This window comes from Callithrix jacchus, chromosome 7 (genome assembly GCF_049354715.1).
Source record: "Callithrix jacchus isolate 240 chromosome 7, calJac240_pri, whole genome shotgun sequence".
NCBI lineage: Eukaryota > Metazoa > Chordata > Mammalia > Primates > Cebidae > Callithrix > Callithrix jacchus.
Window position 1 is genome coordinate 101799072 of NC_133508.1, and position 20011 is coordinate 101819082.

At 39.9% G+C, this 20011-nt stretch overlaps 1 protein-coding gene across 5 annotated transcripts in view; it reads left to right on the forward strand.

Moving 5' to 3' along the window:
- Window positions 1-20011, forward strand: part of CACHD1 (cache domain containing 1) — a 223561-nt gene that overhangs the window by 157707 nt on the left and 45843 nt on the right. For all 5 annotated transcript variants that reach the window (XM_009001398.5, XM_078332128.1, XM_035251734.3 and 2 more), the window contains 5 exons: window positions 1804-1930; window positions 5082-5226; window positions 6536-6752; window positions 13616-13765; window positions 18856-19089. In XM_009001398.5, the coding sequence (XP_008999646.2) occupies window positions 1804-1930; window positions 5082-5226; window positions 6536-6752; window positions 13616-13765; window positions 18856-19089 (873 nt within the window). The remainder of the gene's footprint in view (window positions 1-1803; window positions 1931-5081; window positions 5227-6535; window positions 6753-13615; window positions 13766-18855; window positions 19090-20011) is intronic.

The following is a 20011-nucleotide window of genomic DNA, read 5'->3' on the forward strand; positions in this document are numbered from 1 at the left end:
TTCATGATGCTCTAGAGGAGGGGAGGCAGTCACATGACTGTTGCTCCTGAGTTCCCAGGGAACCATCGCCCCGACAATATCCTGCAAACCTTTGCAGCTCCCATTTCAGAATGTAATTCCTGATGCTACATATGGTATAAAAACATAATACTAGAATTAGTCCACCCACTTTATTTGAAGCCAAAGGATTTGGTGAGAAACACAGAGTCAGAAGAGCTATGTTCAAGACATGACCTTATCACCTGATAGCTGTGGATATTCGTTTGTGTAGGAACTGCTTACACTCACTGTGCATGCATCGTTCTAGCCTATATGGGGGACAAGGCCAAGTTCTTCATTGCATGGACCTTAACATTTAACTGGGGCTGAGGAGGGAGGAGAGAAGGATGAACTGGTATTAAGCAAATGATATTTCAGATGGTGATGAGTGCTATGAAGAAAATAAAACATGGCAATGTTATAAGGGGCCATTTAATTTCTTTGAGCTTAAGTTTCCTCATTTTCCATATGAAGATAAGACTACATATCATGTATTATTGGGTGAAACTTAAATATCCTGTGTCAAAGCTCTTTGTCTACAACAAAGGTAAAAATCCATCATTGTTGTTGGAGTCATGCCTCGGCCCTGAAAGTCATACAAACAGATCCTTATTTGATCACATGGGTGTTTAAAGCTTAATATATTTTCTCATCAAATATACCTCATGCATTCCTTCCTTTTTACTTTTGCTCAGAATCTTCCCTCCACTGAATTTCTTTTTGTTCCATCTCCATCTGTATAACTCTGCTTGTGTGTCAGTTATTACAGTAAGGCTTGTTTTTTGCTCCTCTTTGTATATCTTTCCAAATGTAAAGCAGTGACCAATGCATAGTAAGTGTGTAATAAATAGCTGAGTCAGAATGGAGTAGAGCAAAAGATTCTAAGGGTTCGGAAAAGAGGGAATTCTGATTGCAGGAGAGGGTAAGAAAGACTTCATGGAGGTTGTGGGATAGGATTGCACACAACAAGGCAGCTGGCACTTGGGCTGAGGGAATGGCAGACAGGTCAGTGGTAGGGTTGCTATGTAGATAGGAAGGAAGGCAGTACAGCATGATGTAAGGAACACAGGAGTCAGGACAGCCATGTTTGAATCCCAACTTGGCCATTTACTGATGAGAGGTCTTTGACAAATCACTTAAGCATATTTTCTCAACTCCAAAGTAGTGATAACAGTACCAGCTACATCTTGGGGTTGCTTTATGAATGACACGAGGTAACATAAGGAAGCTTGTATCCCAGCACCTGGCACAGAGAAATCATTCCATAAGTAACAGCTTTACCGAATGATTATGGCCTGTCTTTTTAAGTGCTGTGTATGCTGTTTCCTTCATTGTGAAGTAAAGGCAAGGTTAAGGTCAGAGGGTTAGTCCCTCTGGCAATGAGGCCTACTAACATCATTGTTTTCCACAGTTAGAGACTGTACCCCAAGCCAGCTAGTGTGTGCTAGCCCAACAGGGACCAGCTCAGTGTGGGCAGAGACTAGTGCAAATGAATTATTTGCACTGGAAAAATAATCCAAGACATTTAATGTCACATTACAATATTAAGAGTAATAACTTCACTTAGCTGAAACATTATGTTTTCTGTTCTTGGGGTAGTTTTTAAGGGGTAGAAAGAAAACGCTTCATAGGAAATTTACAACCTTTTATCTAGTGGGATTTCTTCATACTACAAGCAGTTTATGCAAAACAGATGCCTGAGGAATGGTGCCTGCATGCACCTGTGGATTTGGTGGTTGTATTTCATTTTCCTCACCCCTTTAGTTCTTGCAGACAACCTGAAATCCAACCCTGGAATTAAGTGGCAATATTTCAGTTCAGAAGAAGGAATTTTCACTGTTTTCCCAGCACACAAGTTCCGGTGTAAGGGCAGCTATGAACACCGTAGTAGGTATGTTGACTTGCATGCTAAAGTTTTTAATTATTGCTTCAAAGTGATCTACATGAAAGATAAAACTTCTCATTTCTGCTTATGGCTCTGCCTCTAAGCTGTGGATTCAGAAATTTGCAGTTGTTCTGCAGTGAATTCACCATTTAGTATATGTGGATATGAAATGTTAGGGAAGGGTAAATTACAAAACCCAGAGCTTTTCTATAGCTATCTAATGTGCCATATAAAAAATTCCACTTTACTAGTGGAGTCAAATTGTGTGAAGCACCTGGAATGTTTAATGTTTCAGACTTCTTTTTTGAAATATAAGTGATGGTATCTTCTCTATATAGTGCAGCCCTAGAACATATCTCAGAGTAGAGTTTGTGATACTCAACTCCCCTTTCCATGGTGATATGCTTGGCCATACTGGATGAAATTTACATGCAGATTTTAACTACTAGAAGTTTTGAGGTGTGAAGAAAGCATTGGATTAAAGATCGCTAACATCCTGCTTTTCTCACTCACAGACATGACTTGAGATTCTACCATGTAGGCAGAAGGGCAATAATGGTGAGATAATTTGTATGACAAGACTCATTAATTATAGAACTCCCAAAGCAAATACACTTTCCCATTTGATCCTGACAGTTTCCTGTTTGCGGTGTCAGATGTTCGATGCCAGAACATCTGAAGCTCTAGTGCAGGGTGCCCAGTTTTCATACCATCTTCTGGAGTCTACACAATTACTTTAGCTTCATCTTTACTTTAAATTGTATCTAGAATTTTTCCCCAAGGAAAATACTTCGTCTGTGCTTTTCTAAGACACACGCACATGCACACGCACACACACACACGCACACTCTTTTCCCTGAGACAGAGTTTTTTGCTCTTGTTGCCCAGGCTGGAGTGCAATGGAGTGATCTTGGCTCACTGCAGCCTCCGCTTCCCAGGTTCAAGTGATTCTCCTGCCTCAGCCTCCTGAATATTGTAATTACAGGCACGCCACCACGCCCAGCTAATTTTCGTACTTTTAGTAGAGATGGGGTTTTGCCATGTTGGCCAGGCTAGTCTCAAACTTATGACCTCTCAGGTGATCCGCCTGCCTCAGCCTCCCCAAAGTGCTGGGATTACAGGCATGAGCCACTGTGCCCGGCCATCCTAAGATATTTTTATTGTGTGTTTGGTTTCTTCCTTTCCCTCCCCACATATTCTGATGAAGACTTGGGTGTCTTGGAGACCAGACCAGAAGTCATGACCATGGATTCTCACAAGAACAAAGGCCACCATGAACCATCTAATTCTCATTTGCTTCTAAGAAGAGATAGGCTAGATGACATGCTGATTTTAACAAAGCACTGGTGAAAGAAAATTTAAAAGAGAAAGCAAAACCTTGTCAAAAATCAGCATCACCCTACACAAGGCAATTTGGAAAATTTTCATGTATCTCTACCCTAAATCTGCACTAATCAGCCCTTGAACCTCTTTTCCCTTGGCTAAATAATCCACATTTCTCTCCTCATAGATTGCTATTTTTATATCTTGTCCTAACTGCTTTCTTCTTATGCCTTTGTAAGTTCTCTACGTCCATTGGAAGTATGGAGTGGATTTCAGGACATAGCAACACAAGAAAGGAACTGGTGGATACCAATCATGCTATGAGGACTGCCCCCCAGTTTGTACATTTAACATTACTATTTATATATCCCACTAAAGCAGCTTTTAACAACTTAATGTGACAATGCCAACACATATCCCAAGTTTCATTTATGTGAATTGAATTTGAACAAAGGAAGTGTGTCATTTTAAAGAAAATCCATCCACCTAGCTTAGAGGATCATAGAAGTTAACTAGTTGACCTACTTGTCAGTGTTGAGATGATCAGATTTTCCTTCTTTTCTGTTTTCTGTTTTATTTCTTTAGCCACCTCTTCTGGATTCTTTTTATCCCATTTCCCTAGTGGCTCAGTGGTATTGACTAGTTAAAATATAGTGGTATTTAGCAATTACTCCAGGACTTTGGGCTTGAGAACAACTAGTGTAAATTTGGCCAGATTTGGAGGTTTTTTGGGACTTTGCCTTCATTTCTTAATTTGTGCCCAGGCTTTTGTGATTCAGCTGGCATCTAATATTTCACAGGAAAGTCTAGTGTTTTAGGGGTGTCAATAAAGGAGAGAATTCTCTTGAGGCTGATTTGCTTTCTTAAACTATCTAATTTGTTCCAGCTTTAAAACTGTGAATAGAGACCTCATTAAACCTCTTCTCACAAACCTTCCTGCACCTCACATTAGCAGAAGGCTGCTTTGATAGGAGGCATTTCTCCTTTGTGTCTGCCCCCACCCCCCATTTTTTTAATGTGGGCAAACAAAAACCTGGCAAGAAGAGTGGCTATCACAGACTTGGACAAATTTTGATGGCACAGTTTTAAATACTCAGATAAGGGGCCTTTTGGTGACTGACCTATGTGAATTGTTTCAGTCCAGAAAGGAAAGGGGCCTCTTAGCAGGAGCCTTTGTATGAGAAGGGAGAAACCAAACTTGCCATTCAAAGCTGCTCAGCATGCTCGCGGTTTATAGGCTGCCTCACTTCTAGCCAAGCCCCACTCTGCAAATCTGCAGAGGAGAATCCAACCCTGGTGAGGGGACCCTTTTCTCCTTGGCTGGTCTCTCAGCCCAAGGGGCTGCTATTTCCACATCCTTTAGCAAAACAGGTACACTGAGCAATACCAAACAGAGGCTAATTTACACGTAGATTTTAACTACTAGAAGTTTTGAGTTGTGCAGAAAGCATTGGATTAAAGATCACAAACTCCTGCTTTTCTCTGAAAAAAAAAAAAAAAGAGAGAGAGAGAGAAAGAAAAAAGCAAGATGTTAGTGGTGCTCAAAAAGCCAATCTCCAAAAGGGTTTGCTGCTGAAAAACTTCTCTTGTCTGCTTTGATCTTTAAAGGCATAAATTACCCATCCCTGTTCTACAGACACACTTTGTTGTCTTAGGTATTATTTTCGGTGCACCAATATGGTTTTTCCTTCCATGCGGATCTCTCCATCTTTCTGCCATCCTTGGGAGAACACAGAGACCAACATGCCCATGCACTGTAGTGTTAACAACTGTGTTAAGTTGAGACCCTTTACCTAAACCAAGACTGACCTCAGAGAGCTTCTCCTCCCTCCAGACCCATCTACGTCTCTACAGTCCGGCCACAGTCAAAACACATAGTAGTGATTCTGGACCACGGGGCTTCAGTCACAGATACCCAGCTTCAGATTGCCAAGGACGCGGCTCAGGTCATCCTCAGCGCCATCGATGAACATGACAAGGTGACCGTGACCCCTGTGGCATGGGGTTCTCCTTCAATGCCTCTTTTAAAGTACTTTATTGTTTTGTGATATACAGATCCTCCTTGACTTACAATGGGGTTTCATCCTGATCAATCCATCATAAGTTGAAAATGCATTAATATACCTAAGCTACATCACAGCTTGGGCTAGCCTCCCTTAAGCATCGTCAGAACATATAGGTTAACCCTCGGTTATGGTAAATCATCTAACACAAAGCCTATTTTATAACATAATAAAGTATTAACTATCTCATATAATTTATTGAATACAGTACACTGCAGAATACTGTATCAGTGGTTTTCCTTTGTGATTGCATGGCTGACTGGGAGCTGCAGCTTGCTACCACTGCCTAGCACCATGAGAGAGTATCAAGAGCCTGGGAAATGATCAAAATTCAGAGTACACCTTCACTGCCTGCCTGTTGCTTTTGTACCAACGTAAAGTCAAGCCATTGGATATCAGGGACCATCTGTATATTTTTTTAATCCATCTTTAAAAGGACTTTGGGAAAAGAATAGTTTAGATTTTATTCTAATATTTGAGGAAGCAGCTACCAATCCAAAAATCTCTTTTGTAACTACCACCAAGTTTAGCTTATACTTCTTTATGGCTCATGGTAAGGTTTCTAAGTAGTCATGACTTGCACACTGGAAGTTACGCTGAGAAGGAGAGGGGTGGGGGATTAGGATGCTGGTGGATGACTGAACTTTATCTCAGGATTGATGGGAAGTCAGGGAGAAGGGAAAGCTGCTAGTGGCTTACTAATCTCTGGGACACCTCAGAGAGAGATGTGTGGGTACAGCTAGTGATAATCTATTGCCTGTGGACATTTTCTGCTTCATCATTTTGACTTTGCCAACTCCAGAGGTTTTGCTCACTAACCTAGTGGCTTAAAACACACACACCTCACTCTCTTATCCTCACTTTCACCTCCAGTTTGAAAACCAGGATAGTTCATTCTTGCTATGCCTTTTCTCTGCATAAAATTGTGTGTGTGTGTGTGTGTGTGTGTGTGTGTGTGTGTGTGTGTGTGTGTGTTTAATGTTACCTGTGGACATAACACTACTACTTCATCTTGGAACAAAAAGCAAACTCTAGAGGTTTCCCCACTTTACCAATCCTTACAGATCCTTTTCAAATTTGATAGATTGATGGCTGCAGGCATTTATTTTGAAATGCTCAAAATCTGTTCTGTAGGCTTTCTCACTCCTTGGGCTCTTCTGTTACATAAATAAACCTTTAAATGGTAGGATAACAAGTTTGTCTTTTTATTTTTTCTTTCCTCCAGATTTCTGTGTTAACTGTGGCAGATACCGTCCGGACTTGCTCTCTAGACCAGTGCTATAAGACCTTCTTGTCTCCAGCCACCAGTGAGACAAAAAGGAAAATGTCCACCTTTGTTAGCAGCGTGAAGTCTTCAGACAGTCCTACCCAGCATGCAGTGGGATTCCAAAAGGCATTTCAGCTGATTCGAAGCACAAACAATAACACGAAGTTTCAAGCAAGTGAGTGCATTCTCTCAGAGGACTTAAAAGGTGGCAATAAGAATATATTCTAAATTGATCAAACAATGATGCTTAGAGATTTTATTTATTTATCTATTTACCTTGAGACAGGGGCTTGCTCTGTCATCCAGGCTGGAATGCAGTGATGTGATCATGGCTCAGCTCACTGTAGCCTTAACTTCCTGGGCTCCAGCGATCTTCCTATCTCAGCCTCCCAAGTAGCTGGGACTACAGGCATATGCCACTATGCCTGACTAACTTTTGTATTTTTGGTAAAGACACGGTTTCATTGGCTGAGACCTGTCTGATCTCAAACTTCTGAGCTCAAGCAATCCACCTGCCTCAGCTTCCCAAAGTGCTATAATTACAGGCATGAACCACTGCGTCCAGCATAAAGGGATTTTTTTAAAAAATTGATTTGGGATAAAATTGTCACATGTTGTCTTCATGATCATCTCATACTAGGACATTACTGAATTTTTCTCTTCTTTTCAAATCAGAGATGGTTGGTCTGCACAATTTATTGACTCTCAGAGCCTCCTTCCTGCCCCTTTATTTAGATCATGTTCCCACTTATTTCCCAAGGGAATCTCCACATCCTTTCTAATGCTAATTGTCAGTTTTGCTTCCTCTTTGACTTGGAGTGGAAGTCTGCTTGTGCACATGTGGATGAGAAGCAGACAGCAGGAATTCTTGCCTGGATCCTTCCTTCTAACCAGCTGTCATTTAGATGAGCATAGCCCTTCAAATGTACAAAGGCACTCTAATTTAATTTTGTTTCTGGTGGTTTTTTTTTTTTTTTTGAGACAGAATCTCGCTCTGTCACCCAAGCTGAAGTACAATGGTGTGATCTCAGCTCACTGCAACCTCTGCCTCCCGGGTTCAAGTGATTCTCCTGCCTCAGCCTCCTGAGTAGCTGGGATTACAAGTGTGTGCCACCATGCCTGGCTAATTTTTGTATTTTTAGTAGAGACAGGGTTTCACCATGTTGACCAGGCTGATCTCGAACTCCTGACTTTGTGATCCGCCTGCCTTAGCATCTCAAAGTGCTGGGATTACAGGCATAAGACACCACACCCAGCCTCTAATTTAATTTTTATGTATTAAAGAAAATCTGGAATTAGGATGCATGCTAAAGAAAAGAAAGTGATATTTGAAATGGGGCTCATGCTTTGAAACTAATGAAAGGACTCTATTTCATTTTCCCTTTTATATTCAAAAATCTCTGTATAGTTTTTTCTGTTTCAAAACATTAATGTATCTTATTGAGATAAATTTTAAAAATACATCTCCAAGCCCTTCATTGTGTCTGTTTAAGCACTGATTAATGCAAAGCATAGTGCCTAGCACACAGTGGGTCCTCAAAAGAAGGAAGCTACTATAATTATAACTACTGATGGTACTTGGTGTGTTAGTTTTATGTTTCAGCATAACAAATTACCACAAACTTAGCAGTTTAACACAATATACATTTGTTATCTCACAGATTTGTGGGTCAGGAGTCCAGGTATAGCTTAGCTAAGTCTTCTGTTTAGGGTCTCACAACGCTACCATCAAAGTATCAGCAGGACTACAGTTCATTCAGAGTCCTAAGGTTCATTCAGAGTCCTCTTCTGAGCTCACATGTTTGTTCGCAGAGTTCATTTCCTTGCAATTGTAAAACCCATTTCATTTACTTCTTCAAGGCCAATAGAAGAGCATCTCTTCAAATCCTTGGTTTCAGAGAAGGCTTGGACCCTCTTTTAACAAGCTCATCTAATTAGATCAGCCCCACTTTCCCTTTTGATTTAATCAGTTTACTCTCCCTTGTGATTGACTCAAAGTGAGTTTATCAGGGACCTCAGCAAACATCCATCTATCTTTGCAAGGATACTTAGTATAATCACAGGAGTAATGGCTCATTACTTGCCATATTCTTCTTCTTAGAATCAAGTTACAGGTTATGCCCACATTCAACATATAGAGGATGCTGCTCATTTAGATTATCTTAGAATGTGGCCTACCAGCTTTGGCAAGCATTAGCTATCCACAGGTCAATGTTATGGGGTGGCTGAGTGTAAAGTTGCTCTTGGTTCAGTTAGGTCAGTCAACAAGGCTGAACTTAAGTACTCGAGGCAGATTGGCCTGTTTCTCAATGCCACCCACCTATCAGCATTCCTCACTAGAAATTTTCTTTCTACTGGATCCTTCTGTCATCAAACCATCTTTAAAGTCTTATTTTGATTATTATACTTTGCAAATGATGGAGAGAAATGTTAGACTAGCAGTTGCAAACTCAGATGCCCACAGTGGCCAGGCAGTGAATGTGAGTCAAGTGAGCTGGGGGAAGGTAATGAGGATGAGTTGGAGAATATGATCACACAGACACGTGCACCATCCAGAGGGCAGCTGCTCCTCTGTTAAGTCCATTTAGCAGGAATGTCTGCCCAGTGCTGCCAGATCTTCTATTTCAAGAGAAGCCAGAAATCTGGATTTTTATATGAAGTCCCTTGATTTTCAAATGTTGACATTTGTTCCAGTTTCAAAACTGTGAATAGAGACCTCATTAAATCTCTTCTCACAGACATTCCTGCATTGCACATTAGCAGAAGGCTGGTTTAGTGGGAAGCATTTCTCCTCTGGATTTTTCTTTGTTTGTTTTTCTAAATATTGGCAAACAAAAACATGGCAAGAAGATTGACCATTAGAGACTTGGACAAATTTTGAAGACACAGTTTTCTAAATACTCAGAGGAGCCCTTTTTAAGCCAAGGGAGATGTTTCTAAGGCTTAGCTCACTGGCCTCTAGGTTATAGCTTTTACTGATATTTTAGAGAAAAAATAACCTAGATTAGTTTCAATAAAGAAAGGCTTCAAGAATGAGCGTTGTCCAGTTTGTTAAGGAATGGTCCCCGGGTACTCTCAGGCAATGTAGCACAGGCGTTAAGTATGTGGGTTATGGATTTCAACCAGGGTTCTACTCTGAAATTTTTCTAATCTTGTGAATTTGCCTATAGCGTTTCATTTCTCCAGACCTGCGTTCTTTATCTGTAAATGGAAGGGTGCTAATATCCAGGATTCCATCATAAATATCCAATGCATATTCACTGTGATTATTATGATATTCAGTTTCTTATAAGACTTCTAGCTCCAGCTAAACTAGATCAGATACCCAAGATGTCCTAAGTTGACCTCAAGCCCAAAGATTGCCCAGGCCTAGGCAGCAGCGTATTGAGTGGTCTGTATACACTTCCTAGAAGTTTATTCTAGTGTAAACTCTATACGTCACTATTTCTCTTCACTCTACAGATAATTCTATAATCCCTACTATGTATCTGGTGCTGTTTTAGGTGCCATGTGCAAGGTTATTCAAATAAATAAGACCTACTCTTGACAATTGTTGTAAGGATTAGTCTGTATGTGAAAGTAAAGTATATGCCCATGTTTGTAGCCATATAAAAAGAAGCTGCATGTTATAAATCATTGTTGGTTGATATTAATTTGCCTTGTACCAATCAGAAGGTCTAAAAAATTTGTCCAATGCTGACCCTTTCTTCAGTCTTGTGGTAGATCTTTCACTGACAGCATTAACATTTTGGAGTTGTTTGTTTTGAATTTGTTATGGAGCTGATTAATTGAGGATCATAATGAACCTCAACTAAAGATGGTTAAGAGTGGACATCTAATGGTTTGGGCAAAGCCCAAATTTGAGTTGCTATTCCCTTTTTGATATTGACCCCAAGACATGCCAGGTATAGAGAGACTCACCAGATGGAGAGCTATTATATTTTCTTCCAGTTACATGCTGAATCTTCGTTCTACCCCAAGACCCCATAATTACTCGCCCCTAAAATTGGTCTAACTGGGTGACTAGAAAGGGAATTAATGCATTTAATAATGCATTAAAAAACAAATCAAACCAAATTCGACAGAGATGATAAGAATGAAAAAGAACTCAATTTTTCTTGAGATAAGGTGGGAATGGAGTCAGGGGCTGGGCAGAGCCAGGAAGGATACTTATAGAGTGTACGTCTTATTGTTGGAATGGAAAGAAAATGTGCTTGGCTACCGAAGGAGGTCAAGGGCTGCAAGCCTTCTGGCTTTCCAAACATGGACCTTTGCCCTAGAAACAGGTCTAAATGACAGTGTATTTTATGCAGAATCATAAGGCTAAGTGAGAAAACTTAGAGACTAGGGTCCTCTTTTAATTTGTCCAGGAATTTATCCAACATGTACTTTTGCCATGAGGAGATGGTTTGTCTCATATCATAGATCATCCTCATGCTATATCTATCTATATCTATATCTATATCTATATCTATATCTATATCTATATCTATATCTATATCTAATCTATCTATATATCTATATTCCCCCCAACTAGGGACTCAAGCAGTTTTTGTATTTTTCAGTCTGAAGTTTAAATGAGCTGTTTAGGGTCTTTATAAAATAATTTACTGAACTATATATACAACTTTGAAAAAACACTGACATCTGGTTTCTTAACATCTAATTTATGATAGGAATACTCCTAAAACGTGTGGATTTTCTTTTTGCATCAGCATTCACTTCCTAATCCCTGATAATAGTGAAATTTAAATGTGCAGTTAATGTTCACTAGAGAATGTTCAAGTATCAAAATTAGTATTAAGTATTAGGAGTAAATAAGAGGAACTTTGAATGCACTTGTTTCTTAGAGTCAAATTTTGTTAAACTGAGTTGTTATGATGGCATTCATACAATATAAGTTAACTGTTCAATTCTGTATAATAAAGAATACTTAAATCTAAAATGGAAATTTATAAACTGAAGGAAATTAAAGCTTCAGTGTGTCTTCACCATTAGGATAATTTTTTAAAGGATAACTGTATTCATTATCTATTGCTCTGTAACAAATTATGCCAACACTGTGGCTTAATACATATTTATTGTCTCATAGTTTCTGTATATCAGGAATCTAGGCACAGCATAGTTGGGTGCCTCTGGCCCAATGAGTTTCTTGAGATTGTAGTCAACCTATTGATGAGCTGGTGTCATCTCAAAGTTCAACTAGGGAAATAGCTAGTTCCAATCTCATTCACACTTTTGCTGGTAGGATATTGAGTTCTGAGGGCATCTGTTCCATGCCTCTCCATGGGACTGTTTAAAACCTGCCAGCTGGCTTTCTTTAGAGTGAGAAAGCCCACCCCTTGCAGAAGCCACAAGCTTTTTGTAACCCAGTCTCGGTCTTGATGTCCCATCACCTCTGCTGCATTCTAGTCATTATAAGTGAGTCACTAAATCCAGCCACACTCAAGGGAGGCACCTACCCCAGGAGATGAATGAATATCAGGAGATGAATGAATATCGGGAGATGGAATCACTAAGGGACCAAGTTTGAGGTTGCCTGCCACAGTCACTACAGAGCAACCTCATCTAAAAAACAGTAACAGAAACCTGAAGGAATAAGTGTATAACATATTATATAAATATTTATTTCTCAGTAAAAAGACAAATATGTAGGATGTCCTAAAAATATGTAGGATGTCTTGAGGACAAGGGGGGCAGATCACTTGAGGTCAGGAGTTCAAGACCAGCCTGACCAACAGTGAAACCCCATCTCTACTAAAAATACAAAAAATTAGCTGGGCATGGTGGTGTGTGCCTGTAGTCACAGCTACTTGATAGTCTGAGGCATGAGAATTGCTTTAACCCTGGAGGGGGAGGTTGCAGTAAGCTGAGATTGCACCACTGCACTCCAGCCTGGGTGACAGAGCAAGACTCAGTCTTAAAATACCGACACACACAAACACACACACACACACACACACACCCTATATATATGTATGTTAAATCAAAGAATTGCAGATTAGAAAGAGGATGTAAAAGTCCAGCTCTGACTCCCCTCTTTTTATTGTGGTAATTCATCCTCTGCTTATTTATCTCTAATTGTAGGAAATTCTTCACCTTTTATTTTTTTCAGTCAGTCCACTTGACAGAAGTTATACTGGGCCAAAATTAACTCAGTTTTTCTACCTCTCAGCCCTATGTGGAGAATAATTTTGATTCTAACTCAAGGGTGCTACTTCAATCCAAAGGCACAGTTTTTGTTTTCATTGTGTGTGTGTGTGTGTGTACGTGTTAGTTTCTTTTTTTCTCTTTTACCCTCTTTTTGTTATCACCTTTTTGCTGATAGTCTTTACTTAAAATAACCAATTATTCTTCACAGCAACACTATTAAGTTAGTCCTGTCATTACTCCCATTTTATAGACAAAGAAAATTAGGTGTAGAGAGGTTGAGAAATTTGCCTCAATTACCCAGATACAGCTTATAAGTAGCAGAGCTGGGCTTTGAACACAGGCAACTGGCTTCTAAGTCCATGTTTTACTGCTCTACTGATGAGATTTTTAAATGAAAGTTACCTAGAGATACTTAGTATAGGAGCAAATAACATTATATGCCTGAAGAGCCCTGAAAGAATCATCGTTTTAAAGCCTAGTCCTCAAGAAACAAGAATTCATGATGGTGATCCTACATCACGGAGGAAAGGATAAGTCACATTCTGCATTATCTGTTTCAGAAGGCAGGAGAGATTTCCATTTGGATTGGCTTAAATTACTATAACCATGGGTGCCTAAAGGAAATCACCTCCTTTTATCTGGTAAATATATTAGGACCATCTCTTTATCTGATGCTGCATAAATAAGATTTCATTGTCCAGAAAGGGTGGGATGGAAGAAAGGCAGAAGCAGGAGGATGAAAGCCACAACATCAAATGGGAGGGACTAGAAACAGTGAGCTAGGCGGTCCTCGAGGTGGGGAAGTCCAAGGAAATGGACAGGAAACTGAACTGCTGCCTTTAGCCAGAATACAACAGAGCATTCAATTGATGTGTTTTTGTTTAGATACAGACATGGTCATCATTTACCTGTCAGCTGGCATTACATCAAAGGACTCTTCGGAAGAAGATAAAAAGGCAACTCTCCGAGTCATCAATGAAGAAAATAGTTTTCTAAACAACTCTGTAATGATTCTCACCTATGCCCTCATGAACGGTAGGTAGTGTTTTGAGATTTTCCTTTCAAATCAAAGATCCCTCTAAGTGTATGCTGCTTTAAAAAGACGAAGAGGAAGAATCATAACAGTGTGCTTGGATGAAGGCTATGGGAAAAGGCAACCAGGCAGCTGTTTCCCTACCTGATATTGGTATTCAGGGCATGTTAGAAGGTTCCTTTCTCTTCATCTCACCAGCTAACTACTTCTTTCCAAACCTTTTCTCCACTTATGTGGTCTTGCAGAGGATTTTATACAGCACCCTGCCCCACACCCCAAACATACACCTTTTTTTTTTCAGTTCTCCTTCATATTCTAGGATTATCTAAGGTTTTAACTTATCTCATTGGTTTAAGCTGCAGGAAGCAAAGCACTAACCTAGATTCTTCTGTACAACCAATCTGTGAATATTACATTTTCCTGCAGAATCACCACCTGAAACCTCTTCTGCCACTTTCTCCACCTCAGCTTCCTTAGCTGTGAAATGGAGATAAGCATTATCTACTTTGCAGTGTTGTTGTGAGGATTAGCCTTAATGTACAGTAAACACTCATTAAAATGGATTATGCTGCTGTTGAATGACAGAATGTAAAAGGGTTTAGTAAATTGGCAAATTCAAGCTACCTCTTCATCTTTTCCCTTCTGCTATTCAACCTGTCCTCTAGTCTGAGTGCAGCACGGTTTTCTAGCCTCTATGCCGTATCATATCTCTCTGGCTATTAATACATTGCTTTTCTCTCATGACATCGTCAGGCATCTTGCCCTCAGTATTCAAAGTGACCGTCTTCTCTTGTGTTTAAGTGGCCATGTCTTGATGGAGCAGCCTTTCCCACCTACTGTCTATTGTTTCTCTTGTCAACTATGAAATTTCCATGCAGAACCATGTGGTTTTAGGACAGTGGTTCTCATTTTCTGATGTGCTAAGGATTACTTGGGGAATGGCTTTAAAATGCAGATTACTAGGCATTGCTCTCAGGTTCTTATTCAGATCCTCTTAGGAGGGGTTCAGGAGTCTACATTTTGGCCAGGGTGATTCTCTTACAAATGTTTTCTAGACCACAGTGGAGAGAACACAGGCTCTGATGTCTAATGGTCGTTAGCTGCTGTCCACATTTACTAGTCATGTGGCTTGTGGTAAGTTACTTAATCTCTTTAGACTGGAGTTTTATCTGTGAAAAGAAAAAGTAAAATCTACTGCATAGGGTTGTTATAATAATAAATAAGCAAAATATGATTGTGTTTAAAGTTCTTAACGTAGTACCTGGTAAAGAACGGGTCCTCAAAGCCCGTTGAAGGAGTATATGAAAGCTTACATGGTTTCCTGTCTCAGAGGTAGAGCTCTGCCGTCCAGGGCTGGATCTCTGTTCAGTCCTCTCTGTCCCCTGGCACCTTGTACCGAATTCTGATAAGCATGTCTCCCATTATGCTGTAGTAAGGTGCTCACATACTGTCCTCTCTTTCTTCTCCCTCCACTTTCCACATGAATGTGAGCTTCTCAGGCATGAACTACATCTTAGTTTTCTTTGCATTCTGAGTGCTTAGCACAGGACTGAACGCAACTGTGGTGGGTGAGGATGCCTGGGCACATGCTCATCAGTGTCATCTCTGATCGCCTGTTATTCTTTTCTCCTTTGTATTGGCTCCTTTCATTCATGAGAGGTAGGAAGGGAGGGAGAAAAGGAGGAAGGGAGGAAAATAAAATTTACTGACCACCTACCATGTACAACATAGGGTACTGAGGTTTCAGACCTGTATTATACAAAGTTTCTGTCTGCAAGATGCTTATGACCCAGTGAGGAAGATAGGTAGACATGGCGGATGAATGAAATGCAATAGTGGAGGAGTAAGAAGACCCAAAAGGAAGGGATCACTTCTTTTCCATTAGATTTGAAGGTCTGCCCAGACAGATACTTCCTTACTTCCTTGCTGTTGCCCATTCCTTCACTGGTCTTAAATTCTTCAGCCAGAGTCTCTTACACACTTTCTGTGTTCCAGTAATTACATAACTTTAAAATCTCTAGTTACTTCCATCTCATCATCCTTTTCTCTTCTCTTTCTTCCTTTAATCTAGCCAGCCACACATTCTCACTGCCAGTTTTCTCTCTCTCTCTCAGAATGCTGTTTCTAAGTGTGCTTCACTAGTGTAGACACACTTACCTTACTTACAAATAGGAAAGCAGAATGGCTAAGAGAATCTTAGAATAAAGAATTTATTGTCAGCTAAAAATTAAAACACTTGAGCCAAGCGCAGTGGCTCATGCCTGTAATCCCAGCACTTTGGGAGGCTGAGGCAGGTGGATCACCTCAGGTCAGGAGTTCGAGACCAGCCTGGCCAACATGGTGAAACCCCATCTCTCCTAAAATACAGAAATTAGCTGAGTGTGGTGGCACATGCCTATATTCCCAGCTACTCAGGAGGCTAAGGCGCAAGAATTGTGTGAACCTGGGAGGCAGAGGTTGCAGTGAGCCAAGATGGCACCACTGCACTCCAGCCTGGGCAATAAAGTGAGACTCTGTCTCCATAAATAAATAAATAAAACACTTGAACTCCAGGAGATAGAGTAACTGATGGCTACCAGAGACTAGGAAGGGCACCAGAGAAGTGGAGGGATTAGGAATGGTTAATGGGTACAAAAATGTAGTTAGATAGAATGAGTAAGATCTAGTATTTGATAATATAACAGGGTGACTATAGTCAACAGTAATTTATTATATATTTTTAAGTAACTAATACAATGGAAGTTTGATGTTTCTAATAGTACAAAGAAATGATAAATGATTTAAGTGATGAATACCTCAATTACTCTGCTGTGATTATTACGCCTTGCACACCTGTATCAAAACATTGCAGGTACACTGTAAATATATATACCTACTATGAATCCCTAAAAATTAAATTTAAAAAAGAATTTATTGTCAGAATTAGAATACACACAGTTGTGGGAGAAACTGGGAGAAAATTGTGGAAGAAAAACCGAGATGGACATCTCAGACAGTTTAGTAACCAAGTTGGGGCCTGCTGGGAGGTCTGGAAGCTAGGAACAGGGACGACCACTTAGGAGACTTTGTGTAGAAGTCCATGGAAGGTTGTTGAACGAACACAGACAATGTAGGGCAAACTGAAACATTCTGGCCCCTTAGTGTCTGTCTCTCACCACTTCTTTCTTTGCCATGCAAATCTCACAATACAGCCTTTCACTTTTTGCACCTTTAACCTAATAGCATGCTGGAAAAGAGGGTCCTGAGAAATGTAGTTTCTAGCATGACCATGTTTATAATAGGCAGCCCAGCATACTTATGAATCTGCTACCCTACTGACTCTCCTGCCGCCCTGCATAACATCTCATGATGGGGTAACACATCATACTCAATCCTTCATAACCTTCCATCCCACGCAACTCTTCTTTGCCTAGTAGATATTCTTGTTTGTCACTTATATTTTACATTTTGAGAGAGTCAAGCAATACATGACAAAGAAAGGAAATTTATTTATTGCTCGAGTTTTCTTCTTTTATTGTTTTACTTCTGTGAGCTTCTCAAGGATATAAGGTCAGGGATCAATCATATCTTTGGTGTTATCTTTTACTCTGGAGTGTACCCCTCAACCTCCATCTCAGCTCTGTGCTATGCAAAGGGAACAATATCTAATTCTGACTTAATTTGGCCCAGGTATTTTTTCCTTTCCTTTAGCATTGCATGAGTGGAGCAAAAGTCAAGTTTATTTAAATATAATATGTTTCTTTTAAGAAAGAAATCATAGGCCAAGTATGGTGACTTACACCTATAATCCCAGCAGTTTGGGAGGCCAAGGCACGCAGATCACTTGAAGCCAGTAGTTTGAGACCAACCTGGCCAACGTGGTGAAACCCCATCTTTACCAAAAATACAAAAATAGCCGGGTGTGGTGGTATATGCCTGTGATCCCAGCTACTTGGAAGGCTGAGGCATAGGAATTGCTTGAACCCGGGAGACAGAGGTTGCAGTGAACCAAGATTGTCTACTGCACTCCAGCTGGGTGACAAAGGGAAACTCTGTCTCCAAAAAAAAAAAAAAAAAGAGGTGAGGGCAGGAAGAATAAATTAATATATATTTTATTCTGCCATGACTTTAGAAGTGGACTTCCAGTGCCAGAAATATGTACAGTCTCTATGTAGAAATGCTAAAGACATTATGTGGTAGATGAACCATGAAAGCTTCAGATTCTTTTTAATGACTGAATAGTTCATGGTTTGCTATTGAAATCTTCAAGAACATGAGGCAAAACCTTTTTAAAATGCAATGGTAGATTCTCAGTAGTGACTGAAGTCATTTTGAATTCATTTACAATGGTGCCCATATGCAGTTTCTAATCCTTTTGACTGTGTTCCAACAATAGCAAACTAAAAAAAAAGTTTATTAAATTTATTTTTGTGCTCTTGATTACAGATGTTGTAGAACAATATGTTCCAGTATGCCTAAATCTTGTAGAAAGTTTTCAAAACCCTCTAAATGTAAAAAATATATATAGTAAATAAATCAAATTCAGTGTTATCCTAACAATATCATGTTTATAATTAAAATGAGCTTAAAGAAACAGGATTTGGAGGCATCAGTAAATATGATCCATAATTCTTTCATTTAGTTTGCATGAGACTTTGGCAAGTGGCTTTATAGGCGAAGAGGTCAGGAATGAAAGGATAAACCTCTATCCTTTAAAACTCATACAGTTTCATCTACTACATTAAATTAAATGCAGACTTGTGAATTATTACTTTTGCTTTTAAATATTAAATGCAGAAAGTGAATTTTCATTTTATAATTAAACTTTTTGGGGAGAGCACATTCTTACTGAATAGGACTCCTTTATTTATGCATGTGTTTTTCATCATTGCCCATGAAGAATCCCTTTCCCCTCTTAACTATTTCAGGAAAGACCATGCCTCAGGCTTTGTTTCCTCAGCAGGATGGTATTTGTGTCCAGAGTCCACACCGTCTGCAAAAACCCCTCTGGTGTTAGAAGACCTCATCCATGCCTGCATTTGATCTAAATGGAAAGATGTATGGATATAAACCATTTTGCTTTCCATGGTCTTCTCTTGGCTTTCCATTTTAGATGGGGTGACTGGTTTGAAAGAGCTGGCTTTTCTGAGGGATCTAGCTGAACAGAACTCAGGGAAGTATGGTGTGCCAGACCGGACGACCTTGCCTGTGATTAAGGGCAGCATGATGGTGCTGAACCAATTGAGCAACCTGGAGACCACAGTGGGCAGGTTCTACACTAATCTTCCCAACCGGATGATTGACGAAGCCGTCTTCAGCCTCCCCTTCTCTGATGAGATGGGAGATGGTGAGTTTGAATAAACTTCCTGTTAAAGGAAGGGGAAAAGAATTGGACAGATAGAAATGGGTACCTCTTCCTCAGGATCATAGGGTTTTTTAGCATCCCCCCATCCCCGCCCCGTCATCTCTCCTATAGCTCTGTATTATACAGCAGAAATCCCCAGCCCAGGTTCTTCCTTATTACCCTGGCCACAGTAGACATAATGGATATATCCTCTGGGGAGGCTTTGTGAGGATTCCTGAATATCCAAAAGTTCATGAATTAGGACTAAAGGTTAGCTTTGTATCATGGCACATGGGAAATGAAGCTCAGAAGTGCTGAGGACTCAGCCTCAGAGACAAGTCAGTGTGCCATCATCACTCAAACACGGGCCTGGCATCAGATGGGCTTTCAAATTCTGTTCTTCCACTTGAGGTGTTGACCTTGGTAAGTTATTTAATGGTATTCATTCCCCATGTGGTCACCTGTAAAATGGGATAGTAAATCTTTCAGATTATTAGGATTAACTAGATAACGTATATGACCTGTCATTATCTAGTTAATCTACGATTACTTAGCTATTATAAATAAATGGTAACTCATGACCGTGATACCATCGAGTTATAATTACTGTTTTCATTTTATGTATTAAATGTATTTTACCTTTGTTGTTACCATTGTTACTAACATCAGCGGCATCATCATTCTCATACCTAAGTTACCCGTAACAGGATGTTGAGTAAAGTACTGAACCTTCTCAGGATTCAATTTCCTGGCCTGTAAAATATAATCTGGAAATATAACAAAAAATACAACATTTTCCTCGAGGCAGTGGTGAAGATTAAATGCAATAATAGTAAAACATCTAGAACAATGCCTGGCTAACAGTATATTTTCAGTAAAAGCACGGTCTTTTCCTTTTTCTCCTCTATGTTTTTACTTATCCTTT